The sequence below is a fragment of the Rhododendron vialii genome, chromosome 11a, assembly GCF_030253575.1.
Source record: "Rhododendron vialii isolate Sample 1 chromosome 11a, ASM3025357v1".
Lineage (NCBI taxonomy): Eukaryota > Viridiplantae > Streptophyta > Magnoliopsida > Ericales > Ericaceae > Rhododendron > Rhododendron vialii.
The window spans coordinates 28,849,708-28,872,591 of NC_080567.1; the positions used below are offsets into that span (position 1 = coordinate 28,849,708).

The window sequence follows — 22,884 nt, forward strand, 5'->3', positions numbered from 1 at the left end:
AGCAAAAAGCCACAGCGGGATTGAAGGTTCCTACTCGAGAATTATGTTCCAACAAAATATGCCGCCCTCTACGGCACTGGGCATACAATTCTGTTGAGGTAAATGAGACCCCTTTGAATCACTTATTTTTAGCTCTTCGTCATGAGTATTACGTACTTTGACAACATTTGTATCTTAAAAAAATAAGTTGGATACACTAAATCAAATCTATATTATGGTTAAGTTAAATAAAAGTGATACGTGGCTAGCTTTACGATGGTGATTTAATTAAGTCTATAGTATTATTGAATGGCTGTTTTGGCCAATTGGTTTTTTCTTTATTCAATTTTTTTCTTTGCATTTGTTAGTTTCTTTTCAATTTTTTGTGAATTATTGGTTCGTCTTGACGGGAGAATTCAGAAAAGTAAAAAATTTGATCAAAAATAATTTTTTTTGAATAAGGACAAAAATAAGATAAAAGACGGTCTTTTGACTTATTTTCATCTTTATTCAAAAAATTTGCATTTCATCATAATTTTTTTACTTCTTTGATATCTTTCTTCGAGACAAATCAATAATCTCCAACAATTTGATGCAAAACCAACAAATTAAAAAAAGAAAAAGAAAAAGGAAGAAGAATAAAGACAACAAATAATCCAAAAAAATTAGTCTTTGCTAAGCCAAAACTATCGAATGATTTTTTTTTTGAAGTTAATAATGGGGATTGGTGTTGGTTTAGGTACGAAAGGGTTAAGATAGTAGGAACAAAGAATAAGATCAGTTTTGACATTTAAGGGCAATTTTTTTGCCGACGTATACAATTTTTGTTTGGTTTAGTGACAATTGACTAACAGAATGGGTGAAGCGTTTACCATCTGATGAAGCGGAACCCCAAAAGCATTTATTGAAGCCATTTGATTTAATTATGACATCTTTCAAACCATTTGATAGAAATTTAATCTCAATATAGGTTTTGTATAGAAGAAAGAATCATATTTCGATTGTGTTTTACCTAACTTTAATGTAATAGACCCCAGTCAAGAGACTTGAAATTTTGCCTGTTAAATTTTTTTTTTTTAAAGTAAGCATAGTTGGTTTGCGTTATTAGGTGTATCTACTTTTTAATTGTATATTAATTATAATTAACATTGTGGAAGTATAAATTAAATTTACTATTTTTACACAAGAAAGCTAAGTCCAAACAAATGCAATTGACAAAACTCCAATTGTCAAAACCCAAAATAGAAGATATTATTGAAGAAAACATAAGTATCTAGTTTTTACAAACTCGAAATATGTTGCTCTAGAAGCTCTAGAATATTCTTGTGAAATATCTAGATTTTTTTGTGAGAATTTATCACATGTGTGATTCTAGAATTACCTCAATGTTTATCTTATATGAAAATATCTTTGTACTAGAGCCTTCCATGGAGTAATATATAATATAGGAATATGTTCTAGCCATTTTATACCCAGCCAAAAAAATATTTAAGTTCAAGTGTAATACAAATACTCTCGCTCAGCACAGCAGATTCGTAAAGCGTAAAGCGTAATATGGTTGGGGTGGTTGCAACTTAATTGCTAAATTCTCCTCACAAGATTTATCCATGGGGTGTTCGAGGTTGCAATACGTCATTCACTGGTGAGAGTTCATATTTGTTGATCTGTATTTCTATATTTGGTTTTATCTGTTTTCATAATTTTCTTTTGATTATTTTCAGTTTTTGTTAATTTTCTTAATTTGATAAATCAATGGACTCGTTTTCAGAGTGCTTGAGGTCTTGCGTTGTAGTACAAATACAAATACAAATCTCAAGTTCCCAAAGGATATGAGAAGAATGCATCTTCCATAAAGGGAAATATGAGTTCGCCTAGTTAGTTTCTTGTAAACCCTTGTTCATTGTCGTATGACATTTTTTTCTTTTTTCTTTTTTTCTTTTTGCAATTTTTTTTCCTGATTCATTTTTTTTTGTTTCTTCACTTGTGTTGTCCAAATCGCAATTTCCAAAGGTGGGATCCAATTTTCCTTTCTTTTTTTCCTTTCTATATTTTTTGGATTTTTTTTGTTGATCAATGTTAGGATTTGGAGGACTTTTTGTTAATGGTCGTGAGCAATGAAGGGCATGTGTTGACAGCCGCTCACAACGTAGCTATAGCCGCGAACATTAAAGTTGGTGGCACTCTTCAAAAGAGGTGGGTTCTGAATGCGATAAGGGTGATTCTCTACGTATAATGATCTTAAAAAGATTGGTTGTATCCCTTTAAGACATTCCTGATAACTTTAAGATGGTGGAAGTAGATATGGCTGCGAGACCAAGGGCAGTCTGGTGGAGCGCTCTTTTCCAACAATGGATTTGTTGTTGGAGTTATGTTTATTATAGTTGCTTGCACAACATGCGTACAACTAAAACGTTTGCTGTGCACCTTGATTTTGTCCGGGCTTTCATGCAATCAGCTTTGGAAAGGAAGGTTTATGACCCGATTGTGTTTGAGGGGCTCCATGGATCCTCTTGAAGTTCTGTTTGAAGTGCTTGCAGAAAGGGAGGAGGGGAAAGCCAAGGATGAGGAAGAGGAAGAATCCGAGGAAGAAATTTGATTCCGTTATCTATCTTTGTTGGTTGATGGAGTTTTAGTTAATTCTGAAAGACTTTAGTAGTACTTGTGTAATTGCTGAGACTTTGATTCTGTTAGAAATATTTTGTTAATGCTGGGACTTTAGTTGTTCTTGGTGTGAAGCAGGGGACGAGGTTGAATTTTTGTTAATGCAAGAAATTTGATTCTGTTAGAAATGTTTTCAGAAATTTGATTCTGTTAGAATGTTTTGTTGTCTGTTAAATTTTTTCTTTTCTTTTCTTTTCAATATTTTACTGTGTCTATATCTTTGTTATGATAATGGTAGTAGCCCCTTGTAAAGCATATCGTACCATGTTTCGTGAAGTGCTCCATATATTCAGAGAGAAACAAGATCAACCAGCGTGGCCTTAATTCCGGAGCCAAAATTACTGGTCATGACACCAACAACTCCTTCCAGATTGACAACAGGTCCCCAGTACCACTCTACTTCATGGTGAGTAGAAGAATAAAATATTTTCAGGACCATAAGAAAGTTCAACTCATTCAATCGTCATGCATGCATGCTAGTTAGTTGTCTATTCATCATCCGCAAAAACTGATTAATATTTCTCTATGAGATTTTATGAAACACACATCGTTTATCGACCTAATTAAATACTAGAATAGTAAAAATACAAGCAAATTGTGACAGACACATTAAGATAATACGTGACACCAAGGTTGGCAGTCGAGTTGATGGCAATGGTGCAGGGTGAAATTAACTCACTCCCTCTCCTCGACATGATCGCGAGTTCAAACCTAAGTCATGTAATGCCCGTTCATGAGTACGTGGGAAAAGCATTTTACGAAAACATCCTGAACTACTAAAATTCGTATGAGTGAGGATTAAGAGCGCCAACGGAGGGATTGAGGGTGACACTAGAGGGTCTTATTGAGGAATTATTATGTGACTAAGCTTCGAACTCGTTTGCCGTAGTTGTTCTCATGAACGAGGTGCCATGTGAGAGGACACTCTCGTGCAGCTCGCGTCCTAGTGAGACTATGATCGATGATGAACTATTCTCTCCGATTCAGTGGCTACTTTGCAAGAGCACCTTTCTACCAAACATTCCATTTCCTATCACGCCCAAAAGGGTCATTACTCATCACTAGATGATATGTACATAACTAGGAAACTCTAAACTTTATACACTTTCTAAACCAAAAGAAAAATTCGGATGGAATTATACATCTGCTTGTGGGTCTCTTTTTTGACCTTGTAACTATCAAAATTAAAAAATTTCAAATTTACACAAAGTCTTAACCCTTTAAATTAGTTTTCCAACCAATTTTGAACTGCCTCAATTGGATAACCGAACAAAAAGCTAAGGTCAAAGTACCAAAACTATATATCATATATGCAACTTGAATTTCCGTTTGACCCGGAAAAAAAAAAAAATATGCAACTTGAGTCTGAATTCGAGATGGAATCAAACTCATTTTTCCTTTCAAATTGAATTCATCTAGATTTCATTGCATCCAAGTATCTAAGACTTCTAAATCTTCCCTAAATTGCACCCTGATCCATCTTTGCGTCCTTAAACTTTCAATTCAGGCAAACGACTCCGGTGACATATAATCACAAAATAGTCCAAAATAAGTAAAGTAGCCCCAAACAAACATAAATTAAAGGGCCTCCAAGTAGCCACAAACATAAATTAAGGGGCCACCATGTATAAATTTCAACACTTATTACATATTAACTTAATAAGCGTGCGGAAGGGCATATCAAAAGCCTCTCAAACTACTAGAATTGCTAAAAACAAACATTGAGAGCGGGAACTAGAACAAAAATTGAACGCGGAATTGAATGTTCCTCCTTGGTCCTACTCAAACATAAGTATGCCACCCGCTAAGGCACAGACATACTAGTATATTGAGGTAAATGTGGCCCCTCTGAATCACTTGCTCTCCCGTCTCTATTTTTTTTTGTCCATCGTTCGATTTTAACCGAATAGAGAATTAATTGATAACACTTTTTATATACAATATAAATCTTATTTGATAGATTTCAATTCATTTTATTAAAAAAAATTAAAATCACCTAAAACATTATACATTACGATATACTATTACCAATTGAAAAGGTTACACGAACTCCAAAAAAAGGCTAAAAAATTGGGTTGGAAGGAGTATTTCTAAGCTGTTCGTCATCGTGAGTATTAGGTACCTTGAGAACATTTTAATAGTAAAAGAAGTTTTTTTTTCATTTTTATCTCACCTTGAAAAACTAAGTTGGACACATAAGTCTAATTTATATTGTAATCCAATATAATTTTGTGTTTTGGTCATACATTTATCAATCAATGTGACATCATTGTTATATTTTTTACCAAATTGAGGTTATCTATGAAACGAAAAAAGTACAGTCGAGGTTAAAAACGGTCTACGAAATTTGCCGATCGACAACATAACCGTCACTCCAACCGTCTATCCGGTCCCGGAGAGGAGAAGATCTTGACTCAGTCAGATGTGTGTACATATGCATGCAATATTCTTGTGTAGGGTAGAGAGAGAGAGAGAGAGAGAGAGAGAGAGAGAGAGAGAGAGAGAGAGAGAGAGAGAGAGAGAGAGAGAACTAAATGGTAGTTCAAACGTCTGTACAGGTACGGAATTACATACATGTACGCATATAGAATCATAGATACACAAATTGTTTATTGGAAAATGTCATGTTGACATAAACCCTCCACCCAAGTGCTCATGTTACATATAAAACCCTCTAATCCATAAAGTCTTTAAGCTTGTTTTCATTATTGTAATCTACCATTTGGCAACTTGAATAGAGAGGATACTAATCCCGTTATGTAAAATTATTTGTTTATAACTTGAGCTATCCGGGCCAGATTATGTGCACGCCCGATAATTTCTGGGTATCAATTTTCACCGTCCACTAGCGGGGGAGTTCAATTAAAGCGGGGTAAAGCATTGTATGGACCGGCTCCATTGTATTGAAGTGTTAATAACCAAATACAATTGTTAATCACCCGACTCATGATGGGGTGATTTTTGTTATTTATGTCTTCAACACCCTCCCTCACATCTAGCCATGCAGGAAGCCAAAAAGGGAGAGCGGAATAAACACATGTAAATAATTTATAATTAGGGAGACGGGGATGTTTGAACAGAGTGTTTCTTGCATGTTTGTTTACTGTTTTTTTTATGTTTTTTTTTGTAAGGCTGGGTAGTAGAACTAAAATGTGATAACTGATGGTGAATCACTTTGATGCATGCTCTAGATTGGACATTCAGTTTTTAATGTTGTTTTGATTTAGTAGGGAACTAGAATGCTGTTTTAAACCATCTCGGGATGGTCTTCCTTGAACTGCTACTGTTTTGCTATTGTTTTGAACTATCTGGGAACTAGAACTGTTGTTTTGATTCAGTTTGTTAAGTTAATTTAGGGAACTAGAATGCTCTTTGTACATGTTAGAAAAATAGTTCTCTATATAGGTAGTGGAAAACTACAAGTTTTCAAATCCTTAGTGTGGTTCTCTGTATATGTTTTTTTTTTAATTGATCTATGTTATTTGTGTTCCTCAAAAGGTGTTTGATAAAAAATTAAAAAAAAAAGGTGGCCCATTATCAAGTTTTTGAATTGGTGTTTGATAATAAATAAATAAATAAATAACCCAGTTGTACATATGTATTATCCTCCTGTTTTAATTGGCCCACTTTAAAAAAAGAACAGGTGTATCAAGTTTTTTAATTGACCCACTTTCAAAATTTTAATTGGCCCAATTTAAAAAAATTACAGGTGTTTCACGTTTTTCAATTTGCCTACTTTCAAAAAAGAACAGGTGTATCAAGTTTCTTTTAATTGGCCCACTTTCAATTTTTATGTTTGACCCAATTAGGTCCAATTCAGTTAGACCAAATTCCTTGACCGGATCAAATTCACCCCGAACCGAATTGGATCAAATTTAATTACGGTCGGGATCAGTGCTGCCATTTTAATCCCCAAACCGAGTCGGTCTCCAACATTTTTGGACCGAACCGACCGACACCGAACCGATAACACCCTTACATATAATCACAAAATAGCCCAAAGTAAAGTAGCCTGTATTAAGAACTTAACAAACATAAATTAAGGGGACTCCATGTATAAATTTCGACACTAGCTTATTACATAATAGGCGTGCGGAAGGGCATAACAAAAGCATCTCAAACTACTAGAATTGCTAAGAACAAACATTGAGAGTGGAAACGTAGAACAAAAATCGACAGCGTAATTGGATGTTCCTCCTTGGTCCTACTCGAACATAATTATGCCACCCTCTAAGGCACGAACATACTATTCTGTTGAGGTAAATGTGGTCCCTTCGAATCACTTATTCTTCCATCCCTATTCTTTTTGTCTCTTGTTATATTTTAATCGGATGAACAATTATTTAATTATATTCTTCAATTGGTAATACTTTTTATATGTAATATAGATCTTATTTGATAGATTTCAATTAGTTCTATTAAAAAAAATTCAAAATCACCAATTAAAAATGTGACACGAACTCTCAAAAAGAACTAAAAAGATGGGACTGAATATAGTATTTTTTAGCTATTATATTCGTCATCATAAGTATTAGGTACCTTGAGAACATTTTAATACTCCATCCGTCTCATTTTCATTGTACTTTTTTGATATTCATGTCCAGTTTTCAATTGCTTATATCTTTCAATATGAATCTCCAAAAATATGTAATATGGATCTTATTTCATATATTTCTATTTTCTCTATAATACTCTCTCTATCCCAAATTCTTTGTCCGGTCCGCAAAACGAAGTGTTAAAAATAATGCTATTTTTTCAAGAAAAAATTCAAACTTTTTTCACAAATTAAAAACACTCATTGATATCTAGTAAGTTGTTGAAATTTTTTTGATTTTTTCTTGTAAAAATTGTATTATTTTTAACACTCTGTTTTACTGATCGGACAAAAAATTTGGAATAGAGGGAGTACAAAGTTGTCAAAATCATGAAAAATATTATAAATTAAAAAATATACTTAATAAACACAAAAGTGACAAAATGAATAATGGACAAAGAAAATAGGAAGGAGAGAGTACTAGAAAAAGAAGGTTTTTTTTTTTTTAATCACCTAGAAAAACCGAACACATAAATCTAATCTATATTGTAATTCAATATGGAAACTGATTTTCACGTTCTACTTTTTACTGATAACACTTCCATCAATAAAAAATAGTGCGCGAATATCAAAATTCAATAATATTTGTGTGCCAGAGAAAAATTTCTTTACAGTTGTTATCATAAGTGGTATTTAAGGCGCTCAATCGTGCCCGTTCAAAAATTGATTGAAAATCAATTTTGACTGGTAACAATTAATTTTTACCTGTCAAAATTGAAAACACATCTCAAGCCTCATTTCAGAACACCTTCTTAAAAAATAAGTACTTATTTCACATTTTCAAACTCAAAAATAATGTAAATGAAAATTGATTTTTTTTCAATGTTCAAAAGATCTCAATGAGATCTATCAAACCAGATCCATATTGCTAGAAAATTATTTGCGTAAACATATAATTTTTTTAGTTTGAAATTGTCTTCTTACAAAATAAGTATTTATAATGGGTTCTGAAACGGGAGCCTTATTTATTGCGCGAATGAATGTATGAGATTGCGCGAAATCATGAATAATTTATGTTTGGATCTTTTTTGAATATAAAATTCTATTCAAAAAATACTCATTATCCAAGCTTTCAATTATTACTCTTCACTCATTACTCCTATCTCCAATCATTATTATCATTTCTCTCTCAATCTCTTTCCATTTATTACTGCTACTTTTAATTATCATTTTCATAAAAAATTTCTCAAAAATTCATCCAAATCCGCCATAAGTTTCTCTCGTTTGACCAAATTGAGGTTATCTACGAAATTGCCGATCGACTACACAACCGTCACTCCAACCGTCTGTCCAGTCCAGGGGAGGAGAAGACATAGACTCAGTCAGATAAGTGTGTACATATTCATGCATGCGTGTGTAGGGTAGAGAGAGAGAGAGAGAGAGAGAACTAAATGGTAGTTCAAACGTCTGTACAGGTACGGAATTACATCCATGTATGCATACATACACAAATTTTTTATTGAAAAATGATATGTTGACATAGACCCTCCATCCAAGTGCTCATGTTAGATAGTATAAAACCCTCTAATCCACAAGGTCTTTAAGCTTGTTTTCATTATTGTAATGTACGATTTGGCAACTTGGATAGAGAGGAAACTAATCCCGTCGTATAAAATTGTTTGTTTATAACTCGAGCTGTCCGGACAAGATTATGCGCACAGCCGGGTAATTTCTGGATATCCATTATCACCGTCCACTAGTGGGGTAGTTCGATTATGAAGTTGGGTAAAGCCTTGTATGGACTAGTAGGACTGTAAATGAACTGAGCCATTCGCGAACTATTCGAGGCTCGGTTCGGCAAGAGCTCGTTCGAGTTCGATTCGTCTGCTAAACAAACTAAACCTGAATCTCAATTCTAGACTCGTTCCGTAAATGAGCCAAACCTGTCAGCATGGTTAGGCTCGCGAACGTATACTTGAATTTAATTAATAATTCAATAGGGGTCTATTGTAAATAAAAAAAATATTAAGGTTGTATATATAATTCAATACTTATTTTTCTCCCAAATTCTATACGAATCAATGAGAGAGTTTGGGTTCGCTTGAGTTTAATGAGCCGAGCTGAACCAAATCCGAGTCTTGACTAGCTCAATTCGAGCTTAGATTCCTTTCGGCTCAATTCATTTGAGTTTAACGAACTAAACTCCAGCCAAGATGTTCAGATTCGAATAAAACCCAAGCCGAACTCAAGCCAGACAAGTACCTTCACAAACCCAACCGAGCCGAATCCGAGCCTTGAAAAAATTTAACGAACCGAACTCGAGCCAAGTTGTTCAAGCTCGAATCGAACTCAAGCCGAACTCGAGCCAGAATAGTACCTTAATGAACCCGAGCCGAACTTAATAGGGTTTGGCTCGATTCGGTTCATTTATAGCCCTATGGACCAGCTCCATTGTATTGAAAGCGTTAATCACCAAATACAATTGTTAATCACTGACTCGTGATGGGTGATTTTGTTATTTATGTCTTCAACACCCTCCCTTACATGTAGCCGTGTAGGGAGCGGAATAGGAAGAGCGGGATAAACACGTGTAAATAATTTATAACTAGGGGATGGTGATGTTTGAACGGAGTATTTAAGGTGTAACTTTACCATTTATAAATGGTTTAGGTACTGAGAAAGGGTCTAATGAATTACCTAATAGAAAATTAACTGTCCCAAAGAAATTTACTTCTTGTATCAAAAGTGTCCAAAGGATCATCCCTTGAATGATTCTTCTTCTTCTTTAGGAAGACTCAGTAAACCAAAAGCCTAGCCCGAGGTCCAAAAACCATGGGTTATTTACACATTGTTGACTTTCGTGCCACCAAATAACCAGCTAACCAATTTGGTTTTTGTTTTTGCCCGTTTTCTTTTGTTTTGTTTATTACAGGAATTAGGTGATAGTGTGTACTCATTGTACTTTAATCAAAATCTGAAGTAAACAAGCATATACCAATAGGTTTTGAGAATTGGTAGTGGTTTTGGGGGGTATTAGATATATTTGGTTGGAAAATTGTAGGACTAGTGGGCTTATTGTATTGCAAGTATCTAACTACATATAATATATGGTCAATGAGAGAACATGGTATCATTTCTATTTTGAACAAGAGGAAATGAATGAAACAATTGGCTGTTTTTGAAGTGATTTTTGTTTCTCTCTTGAACAATGGGTTTGAGCATTGAGATTTGTCTGCTGGTTGTTTCCATCCAATTTCTCGTTGCAACAGCGTTGACGAATTCCCAGGACCGTAAGTTGAATTCTTTCGTTTTGTCCCAGTTCGTTGGCATCACTAAGTTATTTTAGAGTTTAATAATTTCTGCAAATGAGAGCACCAATAGATTATGCTAGTGAAAAAAGAAGAAGAAGGTGTTCTTGGTTTCCCAAAAAAATGCATCACACGAAAACAGCCAGAATTTCGTTCGTTGAAATTGAGAATTAGATAGCATATACTAGAGCTCTTCTGGTTGCTTCTCTTGCTTTTTATCAATGAGAACAAGGTTAATGATGAACATGTCGGGATTAAGTTTAATTAGTAGACATCCTTAAACTTTACCAATTAAATGGTTGGATATTTGTGAATTACTTAGTTAGGAGAAGTTAACTTCTGTCTGCCGTTATCTTATTTTCTCTGGAAATAATTTCTCTAAGGCTGCGGATCAAACCTATGTAATACATAATAGTTTTGCATTCCTACCTATCTTTAACTGCTCACTAAAGCCAGAAGTCTTAGATTTGCCACCATTTTATGTGGTTTAGCAGCAAGTTCTTGGCCTTCAGACAGGTTTGTGTCACTTGGTAGCGAGGGTAATTCACGTATGTTCTCGACTATTCAGAAATGAAAGGACAATTCCCAAAGCAGTACCTACTAGAAAATACGGTGCCTGTTAGTAAAATGAAGTCCGAGGAGAGGGCGACCTCCAGGAAGGATGTTACTTTTCTTCTTATCTTCCTGGCCATCATTGGGTTCTCATATGTAATGCTATTTCTGATCCCTAGTTACCACGCCACCCTTAAGGCTGTAATGCTTCCATCTACAAGGAAATGGAAAGGAGAGATTTGAGATTTGAGTGTGGTATATGAACACATGGAAACCTTTTTCGTAGCGGGGAAACTTATCAGACTATTGAACTTATGAACCAGTTGATGCTCTGGAGGCTCTCAACTGGACAAACACACCACCGAATTGGGTTGGGTCTGACCCGTGTGGCAGCAGTTGGGAAGGAATTCAGTGCACCAATTCACGCATCACATCTATGTAAGTCCCAGTATTATTTTCCCATCTACTAGTGGCAAGTTGCTCATTTGTTTTTCAATAAGTTGCTCATTCCTTTTCCAATAAATGTTTAAAAGTTAACTGCCACTTCCAATTTCCAGAACATTAGGGAACATCGGTTTGACTGGTCAGTTGTCCGGAGATATTGCACAGCTGTCGGAATTGCAGATGTTGTATGTCTTCTTCTATTTTCATGTTCTCTTCTCCCATAGTTAGAATCATTTCCAACTGATTTGTGAAGCATTGCTAAGTCACACTGGGCACATGTGCTTTCTTGGCTTTTGGTTTGTACTTCCTCATAAGAATTGTCCAAAGTAAGGTCTGACTGTCAGCTTCTGCACATAGGGATCTCTCATACAACAACGGATTGACAGGAACTCTTACTCCATCAATTGGAAGTTTGACGAAGTTAACAAACCTGTGAGAAAGTTTTGATTGTTGTTAAAGGGTATGGCTTATAAGTACTTGTAATAACCCTTTCTAACCAATTGCTTCTACTTGGCGTTTCAGAATCCTGGAAGGTTGCGGCTTCTTTGGTCCTATTCCTGGCACACTAGGATCCCTGCAGCAGCTGCGCTTCTTGTAAGGATTTGGACTTTGGTATTTTTGGTGACATGACAGAAGAATGGAAAGGGCATTGACTCCAACCTTCTACAAACTTTTGACATAATAAATGATTACTCCTTTGAAAGTTTCATCTTAAGTTCATCGACAATATCAAAGTATGAAGTTTTTAAAATCAATAAGTTAGATCATATGATGTATGCCTGTGCATTATTTTGGCTCTCTACGCATCCTAAACTTTCCAAGTTTTCCGTACAGTTGGTTGCCCACAGGCCCCACCACGTGGCCTCTTCAGGTGAACCTATTTCCAAAAACAAGTTTAATATGCTTCTATAAAAAGATAGGAGACTTGAATGTGGGTTCTAGATTTTGTCTTTAATTCATGCACCAGATGCTCCTTTTCATAAATCTATGGCATCTAAACAACTGAATGTCTGTATTCCAGAAATTTTCAGCTGAGTACCGCATGCACCATATGTTTGACAGACTATTAATTCCGTAATGGCCAGTTCCTTGTATTGCTGTCTCTCAATGCTTTTGATTTTCTTTACTCCCCTGCAGGGTTCTTAATTCCAACAGCTTCAGCGGGAGTATACCTCCTTCAATTGGCAACCTATCAAAGCTTTATTGGCTGGATCTGGCAAATAATGGCCTTTCTGGGACTATTCCCGTCTCTAGTGGGGCAACACCTGGTTTGGATATGCTGGTTAATACGAAGCATTTGTAGGTCTAAACTCTATGTGAGAGTGTGTTTATATCAGAAGTTAAGTAGTCCCATATTTGATATTTGTTTACATGTTACTGTTTTTACAGTCATTTTGGAAACAATCGGCTCTCTGGTGCAATCCCATCTGCTCTTTTTAGTTCAAACATGACGCTAATACACGTGTAAGTTCCATCGAACACCCTATTCACTTTTAGTGTTCCACATTATATACTCGACTGACAGGACTAGATTAAATGTTATGACATGGTTATGCGTGTATGCAGTTTGCTTATTTGCATAGCAATATTAAGAAGCAAGCTTTCGCAGGGGAAAAGAGGTTTAATATAGGTTAAAGCGGAGAAAATGTATTGTGAACGTGGTTGTGTGTATATTTAAAATTGAGTTTTCTTCGAGCTGTTGAGAGCTCGTTTTGTGGGAGCACATCCCTTGATAGCATCCCAAGCTTGATGTCTAACTCTGGTTTTTTCTCTCCCTAGTATGGCATATAAAGAGTGCGCTCGAGGAAGACACATTATATGCAGCCGCTATACTAGACTAGATGTTGATTCTAATGAGAAATATTGGGCTTAGTTTTTAGATCTTACAATTCTCAACCTGCATTATTCAATTTTGGCATCTTGATATGATTTTGATTAAACAGGCTTTTTGAAAACAACCAGCTTAATGGCAGCATCCCATCACAGCTAGCACTAGTCCAGACGCTTGAGGTGGTGTGAGTATCTGGATCACATGAATGTAATCACAATAAGTACATTGTAGCAATGAATTTCGATTGGTGTTTGGATTGATATTTTGTGTTGGCAACAGGCGTCTCGATGGGAACTTGTTAACTGGATTTGTCCCATCACAGTTCAGCAATCTCATAAATGTCAATGTGCTGTAAGCAACTAAAAAGTGTTTGCCAATTTAGGCTTGTTTCCAGGAAGTCAGCTTCTGCTGCATTAGGTTTTCACTTTACTATGAGAGGCTTCTAATTTTACCCTTTTAGGTACTTGTCAAACAATCAACTGAGTGGCCCCTTTCCCAATCTTTCAACTATGAATTATCTCGACTACGTGTAAGTAACTATCACCTTGCAAAATCAGGGACATGAATCGGTCTTGTTAATTATTTGCTTCTCCTATGAAGACAATTGCATTTTTTTCCTTATGGTCTTTGATGGAAATGTTACTTGCAGAGATTTGAGCAATAATACATTTGACGCATCAGTTATTCCTTCATGGTTGTCAAACTTACAGTCTTTGACAACAATGTAAGTTTCTCTCTCGATCTGTCTCCATACACACACCTGCACTCCACGCAAACATACTAAATATTTCTACGCAAGTTACATGAGTCATTTAAGGTATGGTACCAGGGTCCTTTTTCCCCATCAGGTTTTATCATGGGCCTTGTGTAGATTGACTTTGCCTATTAACCATAACATTATCTTGCTGGTTTTTCTTGGGTGTTTGTTGCGGATAACTGAGCCATCACTGTATTGTCTGTGGGTAAATGAATTGTCTCAATAGGGATCTCTTAAAATCTATCATTCATTAATCGAATTATATCATCGAGCTCATCAAAGCACAGGAATCTACTTATAACTGGCCTACTCTGTGCAGCATAATTCATCACAAGCCTTAGTATTGTGTATAGCTTATCTTTCACATGCGCTGACTAGAGACCCCAAAGAACCTTTCCGTTTCTGTCTTACTAAGTTACTATAATGCGGATGAATGAATTTTCTAGGATATTGTGAGAGGAGATTGAGATAGGAAACAAACTTGTTTTCTTCGATGCTATCAGTTAACTGAGCACTTTAAAGCAAAATTGATGTTTGCATCATCACTTTCATGAGCTCTTAGTAAGATTTCTGATGATGCTAAGTTGCTAACTATCCTGTGAGGACCTAGTTCCCATCCAGAAGAGGGATGATGTTAATTTATGTCTACTAACCTTCCCCTAATCTTTGCCAACTTCACGCATAGAGCAAGCCATGTCAAGGGAAAAAAAAAAACCTATCTGGCACAGATTTCTGTGTCTATGTGTGGTGGGGGTGGAGGGTGAGGATCATCTGTGTGCTCGTAACTAATAGGAGAAAGTTCCCAAAACAAAAAACTTTTTGGATCAAAAAGTTCCAAATTATACGCTAAACATGTTTTTCCCCTTATGTCTTGCTGGCAGTGTGATGGAGAACACTACACTTTATGGTTCAGTTCCGGGTGCACTCTTCAGCCTTCCTCAGTTACAGACTGTGTGAGTACCAGTTTAATGTCATATCATATTGCAATTATTATGCTAGCCTGAAGTCCAAACTTATAAGAATCTGACATCCTTAGACTTTAACCCAACATGGTCTGGTTACATAACTTTTCTATTGTGAATTTTATAACGAACAACAATTTTCTTTGGCATGTGTGACAGTACAATGAGTAACAACAAGCTTAATGGCACTTTGGATGTTGGCTCCAGCTATAGTAACCAACTGAAACTTGTAGATCTTCAGAACAATTTGATATCTGGTTTTACACAGAGAGCCGGTTCTACTATCGAGTTCATGTAAGCAGTAAACTTACTTGATTTTTTGGGCATTTTATCTGTTATATTTTTTTGAAGATCTGATATATCTATTGATATGGAATAATGGAAATAATAGTGGCTGGACATTTAGTATCTGCTTTTCTTTGCTTCAGCTGTTTGATTGTTGTTTCAAAATCAAATCACTTGGTTGACGGATATGAGACCTTCTTGTTGAGGAATATTTTTGAAAGAAATAACTCCTTTACATGGAAACACCGAATAGATGCCTCTGAATTCTCGAAAACCATTTTCGCTAAATAACTATACAACGTAAAAACAATGAGCATTTGTTGTTCAAAAGCAGCTTTCTAGAAAGTTTTCTGAAAAACTGCGTTTGAAACAAAAACCACCAAACAGGGACATGTTTAGATTCGTGGAAGTTATACATCACCTGGATGGAAATCTATGAACTTTTCTTTGCTTTATCAATTATCATTTTACAACCTCATCAGTGTACCTCGATTTTTTCCCGCAGACTTGTAGGCAATCCAGTTTGCACGGGAACAGGAGGGTCAAACACATACTGTGTCATTCTACAGCCCAGCTCCTCATATTCCACCCCACCTAACAACTGTATCCCTTCTACATGCAATTCATCTCAAGTTTCTAGCCCCAACTGTAGATGTGAATATCCATACACAGGCACCCTATACTTCAGGGCTCCTTCCTTCTCAGACCTCGGAAACTCAACTATCTATACAACTCTTCAAAGTTCTCTGATGAGTTATTTCCAGTCCAATCAACTTCCTGTGGATTCAGTTTCTCTGAGTAATCCAACCACAAATACAGACAAGTACTTGGTGATAAGCCTAGAAGTTTTTCCATCTGGCCAAGATAGTTTCAATCGAACAGGAATTTCTGGAATTGCATCTGTCTTCAGTAACCAAACTTTCGATCCTCCCAGCGGCTATGGTTATGGACCCTTTTATTTCATCGGCAACCCTTATAGCAATTTTGCAGGTATGATGTAGTTAGTTTCCTAAGTGCAAAATAAATGTATGCGAACTATTTTTTCTCATTTAATCTCTCTCTTATCCAGAAGGATCTGCTGGAACTAAAAAGTCATTAAATATTGGGATCATTATTGGAGCGGCAGTTGGTGGTTCTGTCCTTCTGCTATTGGCTCTACTTGCAGGATTTTATGCTTTCCATCAAAAGAGAAGAGCTGAAAAGGCTGATAAAGTGAACAATCCTTTTGGTAAAATCATGAGTTCATCTCAACCATGTATTTACGCAACAATCGTATGGTATTCTTGGGTTTAATTTACTGCTTTAATGTCACCCCATTGCAGCTTCTTGGGACCCGAATACAACCAGTGGTGGTGTTCCCATGTTAAAAGGAGCACGGTGTTTCTCATATGATGAGCTTAAGAGATACACAAACAATTTTGCCGAAGCCAACTGTATTGGAGCCGGCGGATACGGGAAGGTTAACTTCTACATTTTTTTTACTGGAGCAAATTTTATTCACTAAGCTCTTGTTGTCTTTGTAAGGACGTAGATACTTTTGCAAGTTATCATTATTACAGACCAAGCTATTGACTATTCACGATACGTCGATACCCCCCCTCCATTCACATTGGAAGTTTGCCTTCACCCCTATAAATTAAGCAGGGAAGATAAATTTTCATGAGTGCAATGGTGTCATATCTACTTTGTATCCCATAGGACTGAGACAATTCTCTGGCTTCTTGTAAGAGTATCATCACATGCACTTTCTTTTAGAAATTACAAAAAAAAAAAAATCTGCACCTTTTTTCTTTATGTAATGAAGAGGAGAGTTATTTATGAACTATCCAGGTGTATCACTGATAAATCTTACAAATGCTTAACGTTACGTCTACTTGCGAATTCGTTCTGATTCTTCTGAATATGTGAAAAACTTTTTTTTTTTTTCCTGCATAAGTTCCATTATTTTTTGTCTAAATTCCTTATTCCATGAGTTTTTCCCTTTACACATTTCTCCACGTGTTAAATACTTGAATAAGTATTTCTTCGGTGCTGCATATTTTTCTCTTTCTCAATGTTTCATTTTATGTATAGGTGTATAGAGGAACTCTCCCTGATGGCCAGCATGTTGCCATTAAAAGGGCTCAACAAGGATCTATGCAGGGTGGTCTGGAATTCAAAACAGAGATTGAGCTTCTATCCAGGGTACATCATAAGAACGTTGTTGGCCTTATGGGTTTCTGTTTCGACGAAGCCGAACAAATGTTGGTGTACGAGTATATTGCAAATGGTACACTCAATGAGAGTCTTTCAGGTACTCATCACACTTTCTTAAGCTTCTTCACCAACATGGACAGTGACAGACACAAGGGTTGGTGGCCTGGGGCCACGGCTCCTCCAGGCTTCTACAATTTTGTCATTTGCCCCTAGACTTTTTGATATCTACAAAGAAACAGAGATTTCTGGCCCCTCCTACTTGATTATTTCACTTTAGCCCCTCCAAAATATGAATACTTTTTAACTTCGCCCCTGCCAAATCTAATAATTTTACCTTAGGGGACCTTTTTTTGTTTACTTCCTGGTCTGCCACTTTGCATGGATACTGATGCTAGTCACATTTCAGTTGGCACTTTGTAAGCGATGCTTATAATTCCATTCTTCATTAATCAATCATCAAGTATCCATGTTTTCCATCACTATTTACAAGAGTGAACACCTTGCTTGAGTTGATTGTAAATATGAAGAAGTAATATACTAAATAAGAAAAAGAGAGTAGAATGTGTTGTTCACAAATATTTGAAATGAAAGACCGGAAAAAATATGTTTCTGTAGGCTCATCTTTTCTTAAGCCTCCAAACTTGTGTTTCTCAAAAAACAGAAGGGAAAGTATAATGGAAAAGGGGACCTCCTAAAGTTCAGAAGCTGCACTATCAGACTGTCCTTTGAGAACATGTGCATCCAATCAAACAACAACTAAATACATGTTAATTGTGCAGGGAAGACAGGAATTCGGTTGGATTGGATGAGGCGGCTTCGAATAGCCCTTGGAGCAGCAAGAGGCTTGCAATATCTCCATGAGCTTGCCAACCCTCCAATCATACATAGGGACATCAAATCAAACAATATCTTACTGGATGAAAGCTTGAATGCAAAAGTCTCTGATTTTGGTCTCTCCAAATCAGTACCCATATCAGAAAAGACCCATATCAGTACTCAAGTCAAGGGGACAATGGTCAGTAAATTTTCCCTTCATTGTTGAAAAAGAAACACATTATTTATGTTTGCAAAAAGCGTGCACCAGCCAGTTTATAGAGCCATGAAGGCTAACAGTGTGAGATGATATTTGGCTTAGGTTTTGCAAACTAAAACTGGTATTCCTTTATCCATGGTAGGGCTACATGGATCCAGAGTATTACATGACCCAGCAGTTGACTGAGAAGAGCGACGTATATAGCTTTGGAGTGGTACTGCTAGAGATTGTAACCGCTAGACAGCCAATCGAGAAAGGCAAACATATTGTAAGAGAGGTGAGGCAGAGAATGGAAAGGGATAAAGTCCTATACAGTCTTGACGAGATTCTTGATCCTGTCATTTTGGCCCCCACGCCAAAGGGCTTAGAGAAGTTTGTTGATCTTGCAATGAGTTGTGTTGAAGAAGAGGGAGCTCGGAGGCCTGCAATGGGTGCGGTGGTGAAAGAGATTGAAAACGTTATGCAAATTGTTGGTCTGAACCCTAATGCTGATTCGGCATCGTCTTCTGCAACTTATGAAGGGGATAGTAAGGGTTACAACCATCCTTACACCGATGATAGCCTCTTTGTCTATAGTGGGGCCTTTCCACTTGCATCAAATTAGAACCTGTGAGGTTTTGGTTTCTGATTCAATATTAAGTGTATAGCATTTGACCTGCTTTCAACCTTGTGATGTTTCTAACGCTATGGTGGAGTACATAACCGTGAACTGGCGAGAATACTTGGCTCTTTTTCACTTTTATTGAGAGTTTGAACTTCTGTAACGGAGACACAGATTATAGATTGTAGACTATTTGTGATTTTGTGTAAAATAAGCAACTGCTATCTGCTATATTGAAATTTTCCTGGTGACTAAGCAGTAAATAACAGTATTATGGTTTTCTGATTTCGATGGAAATGCATGCTATGCTACTAGACTCAACAGATGCTCAGAGTCTTCCCGTCTCGAAGGTTGCCGGTTTCTTTAGTATGTTTGTTAGTTACCACGATGAAATTTGATTTTCGGTCGCTCATGGATTTTGTTTCTGACATCGCTGAATACCGTTGTGTTCGGTTTTGGTTTTGTTTTTCAGTACTTTTATTTGGCATTTAAGTACGACAAAGGAAAAGGATAGCAAAAACAAGCAAGGTAAAGCAGCTCAGTTTGCTCTATTCATATTTCCTATCTATTCAATCATCATCACAATGCCTGCATGTGTGCATTCTTGTTGTCAAGGAAAAGTATAGTAAAAAAACAAGCAAGGTAAATAATCTGAGTGTCCATTCATAGTTATGACCTATTCAATCATCATTATGCATGCTAGTTGTCCATTGCATCAAGAACCGTAACGCGAATTTCGTTATCATTTTCAGTTACTAACTCATTGGTTTCTCTAACAGGGCCGAGAAGTACCACTCGTTCTTATCCGCCCCTCGGTCAAGCTTCAAACCAGCATTCCACCTGAGTCTCTTGAACCCGGCTCTATTCAGCATCGGGACGTATGTCGTATTCAGCTGGTGACCCAAGCAGAAGAAATGGTCGAGCCATAGCAGCCCTCCAGGTCTCAGAACCCTGTATATATCGTACAGGGTGAACTCAAGCACCATGTCCGGGATCCAGTTACTCAGCACATGCATCGAGTGCACTATATCCAGGGTGTTCTCAAAAAACGGAAGCCGCTGAGATATGCTCAGGTGCATGGACAGCAGCCCTCGCGAGGAGATGAAGCTGTTGAACGGCCCGTCCAGATTCATGGAAGTGGTTATGATGGTCACATTTCTTTCCTTCATCCTCGCCGCGAACGTGCCGGTCCCGCCGCCTATGTCAAGCCCGATGCGGATCGTGCCACGGGGTTTCGTGCTCAGAACTTGGTCGACCCCATAGTCGAGGCCTTTGTCAAAGAGCCACCGGGCCTTCTCCCTCCCCTGTAAGTCGAAACAGTCCTTGCAATCATAGTACCCTGGTTTGTTTTTCCTGTCAACGAGGCACTTGTAATTTTTGCAAGTGTAGGGGTCCCACACGATGCTCGTGTCGGGCGGGGTCGCCCAGAGGCTGCCAGGCAATGGCTTCGGATTGACGAATTTGGCTGGCGCCTTCGGGTGGCACCGCCGCCTGGGGAGCGGCTCGCACCCCTTGAGCATGAGCTGTTGTGCAAACACGTCGTCCACCGGGCACTCTGCCCCGATCGTATACGCCATGTACTGAGCTAACTCGTCTTTGTACTTCAAACAAGCTCCTCCGACGGGAGGGAAGAGCTCGTCGGACCCCATCCGGGGCGAGTACCCGAGCGGGAGCTTGTGGGGGCCAATGGCGAGCTTTATCTCGCGAGAAAGACCATTAATGTGGTCAAGAATGGAGGAGTTACTGGTGATCTGGTTGGCGGAAACAGAATTCTGGAGGCGGGGGAGATCCGTCGCAAGCGCTTTTACTATTAGATTGGTGAACTTGAGCTGTTGGGTCAGCTCTTCGATCTCGGAGCGACTGCGGGTGAGTTCGCGCTGGGTGGCATTGAGCTCGTGGAGGAGCGCGGTGGGGGGCTCCCAGAGAGGGAGAGAGAGGTGCTGAGTGTATTTGGAGATAGGGTGGAGGTTGAAGGAGGAAGGGCCGGCGAAGATGTACATGGTGAGGAGGTTGGTTAGTATCACTAGGACTAGCATTTTGAACTTGTACCTGGTATTTGGATTGTAATGTGGCTGCTTTTTTGGTAAGTAGTCTTCAGCCCCCATCTCTCACCCTCTCTCTCTCTCTAGAAAACTCTGATGGGGAGATGAGATTTAGGGAGAAAGAGAGAGATGGGGAGTGGTGTTTGAGACCAGAGAAAAGCCTTCTGGGAGTGTGTGTGTGTGTGTGTGTGGAGGACTAGAATAGAAGAAGTTAAGATGGGTTGAGACTTTTAAGGAGCTTGATAGCGCAAAAGAAGGCATGCTTTGCGATCTATAAGCAATGCATGTGTATCTAATAGGATGTACGGCCTGGCATAGTGCTGTAAGAATCTTTTTAACCTTTCTTTTTTCTCCCTACGTGAGATGGAGTGGTTAGTTGTTGGTCTTTGAACCCAGACCACTGAAATGTTTGGAGAGTTTTGTATGCTTGCATGACAATGCTCGTACGGGGAAGGTTCGCGAACGTGGTAGTTCACCACGGATCCGTTTGTTTGACGGAACTATTAATTAAGGGAATCGGGTATATATGGTTTCTGTAAGCTACGTAATTTCATTGAACTAATAGTAAGGTGATTGGTATTCTGTGTTCAAATTATTCAGCCAAACGAACATGCCGCGTAAATGTAGAAGACCGCTTTCACTTGCGAGTTGCGACCGAGTCATTGTTCCTTCCCTTGAGATCTGCCGCACTGGATGCTTTAGACGGGGCCTTCCCTAGTGAACAACTCCAGATGCAACTTTGGACCGTATAATTATAATAGTACTTATGTTTTTCAAACCCCAGTTAACCCCTTGGATTTCGAAATTTCTGGGAACCCATCCTTTGTAATATATATACTTTTGTATGACTTTTTGCACCTTTTCTTTCAACCTCTTTCTGGAAAACAAAGTTTCCGTGTGATGAAAGCATAAATTAATGCATTGCAGCTGAAACTTATCGAGCGTGGAGCTCTATGAGGTTTTCAAGAGAAACTCGTCAACTTTCCAGAAGTTTGAGGGGTTGTAATCTAGTGCTCGTTTTGACAGGACAAAATCTTCGGGGTGCCGCCGCGGTTTCGAACAAAATGAAAACGCAAAGAGATGCAACTTTTTATGTTTGCTGCAAGTAACTTGGGCTACAGGTTGTCGATGTGAATCGTAAAGATTTGCACTTCTGTAGAACAAAACGGCCGGAGAAGAAAGAACGCCGGAACGCAGGCTCCCAGGACGGAAGCCCAACAAATGTTGGATGCAAAACCCCGCACCTCAGATTCCTCTGAAAAATTTGGTCCAGGAGCAAATTATTTTGGTTTACCAAGTGGACGCTTGGATGAGTGATTACTTAGTGGAATCTTGAGACATCTCTACCCCCTTAAGTTTTGGGGTTAGATCTAAAGTTTTCACACCATTATGCGCTACAGGATGATTGAATTCGCCAACGAAAAGAAAAATCGCAAGCTCATCATATTGTAGTAGCCTATTACCTAAAAGTGTTACATGACAGTGCAGCCCTTATTTAAAATCATTCCTCTCACACGAAAGTACTTCAACTGGGTGTCGTCGAAGAGGGGTTGTTTTATTTTGTTACCGGTCGATTGGAGGTGTTTTGAGGCAAATGGTACGCTACAGTTTATAGCGGTAAGACTTGAATCTTGACATTACTCTTTTGTAGGTAATAAATAGCCTTATCACCCGGTCAACTCTTAAGTGGAAAGGTGGT

At 37.8% G+C, this 22,884-nt stretch overlaps 2 protein-coding genes across 4 annotated transcripts; one reads left to right on the plus strand and one right to left on the minus strand.

The window, feature by feature from the left end:
- The first annotated feature begins 8,548 nt into the window (after positions 1-8,548).
- Positions 8,549-19,407, plus strand: LOC131306326 (leucine-rich repeat receptor protein kinase HPCA1-like). Of its 3 annotated transcripts, none has more exons than XM_058332493.1 (19): positions 8,549-8,649; positions 11,214-11,472; positions 11,592-11,663; positions 11,836-11,910; positions 12,001-12,072; positions 12,616-12,777; positions 12,868-12,942; positions 13,422-13,493; positions 13,589-13,660; positions 13,770-13,838; positions 13,959-14,033; positions 14,948-15,019; positions 15,188-15,322; positions 15,819-16,303; positions 16,383-16,541; positions 16,636-16,772; positions 17,387-17,606; positions 18,289-18,524; positions 18,685-19,407. In XM_058332493.1, exons 3-19 carry the CDS (start codon positions 11,659-11,661, stop codon positions 19,144-19,146), a joined length of 2,583 nt encoding a protein of 860 aa, XP_058188476.1. In that variant the 5' UTR covers positions 8,549-8,649; positions 11,214-11,472; positions 11,592-11,658; the 3' UTR covers positions 19,147-19,407. The 3 variants fall into 3 exon arrangements, with proteins under 3 accessions (XP_058188476.1, XP_058188475.1, XP_058188477.1); XM_058332492.1 differs by lacking the exon at positions 8,549-8,649 and adding an exon at positions 10,068-10,464 and having other exon boundaries at positions 11,358-11,472; XM_058332494.1 differs by lacking the exon at positions 8,549-8,649 and adding an exon at positions 10,068-10,464 and having other exon boundaries at positions 11,358-11,472; positions 16,386-16,541.
- A 379-nt stretch (positions 19,408-19,786) lies between these two features.
- On the minus strand, positions 19,787-22,228 carry LOC131306329 (probable methyltransferase At1g29790). Its single transcript, XM_058332499.1, has one exon. The coding sequence runs from the start codon at positions 21,246-21,248 to the stop codon at positions 19,899-19,901; it is 1,350 nt and encodes a 449-aa protein (XP_058188482.1). The 5' UTR covers positions 21,249-22,228; the 3' UTR covers positions 19,787-19,898.
- Positions 22,229-22,884: the final 656 nt, after the last annotated feature.

Coding starts and splice junctions, on each gene's coding strand:
- LOC131306326 (XM_058332492.1), top strand. CDS start 10,383: ATGGGTTTGAGCATTGAGATTTGTCTGCTGGTTGTTTCCATCCAATTT. Junction 10,465..11,357: donor GTTGACGAATTCCCAGGACC/GTAAGTTGAATT, acceptor CTTATGAACCAG/TTGATGCTCTGGAGGCTCTC. Junction 13,494..13,588: donor GTCCAGACGCTTGAGGTGGT/GTGAGTATCTGG, acceptor TGTTGGCAACAG/GCGTCTCGATGGGAACTTGT.
- LOC131306329 (XM_058332499.1), bottom strand. CDS start 21,248: ATGGGGGCTGAAGACTACTTACCAAAAAAGCAGCCACATTACAATCCA.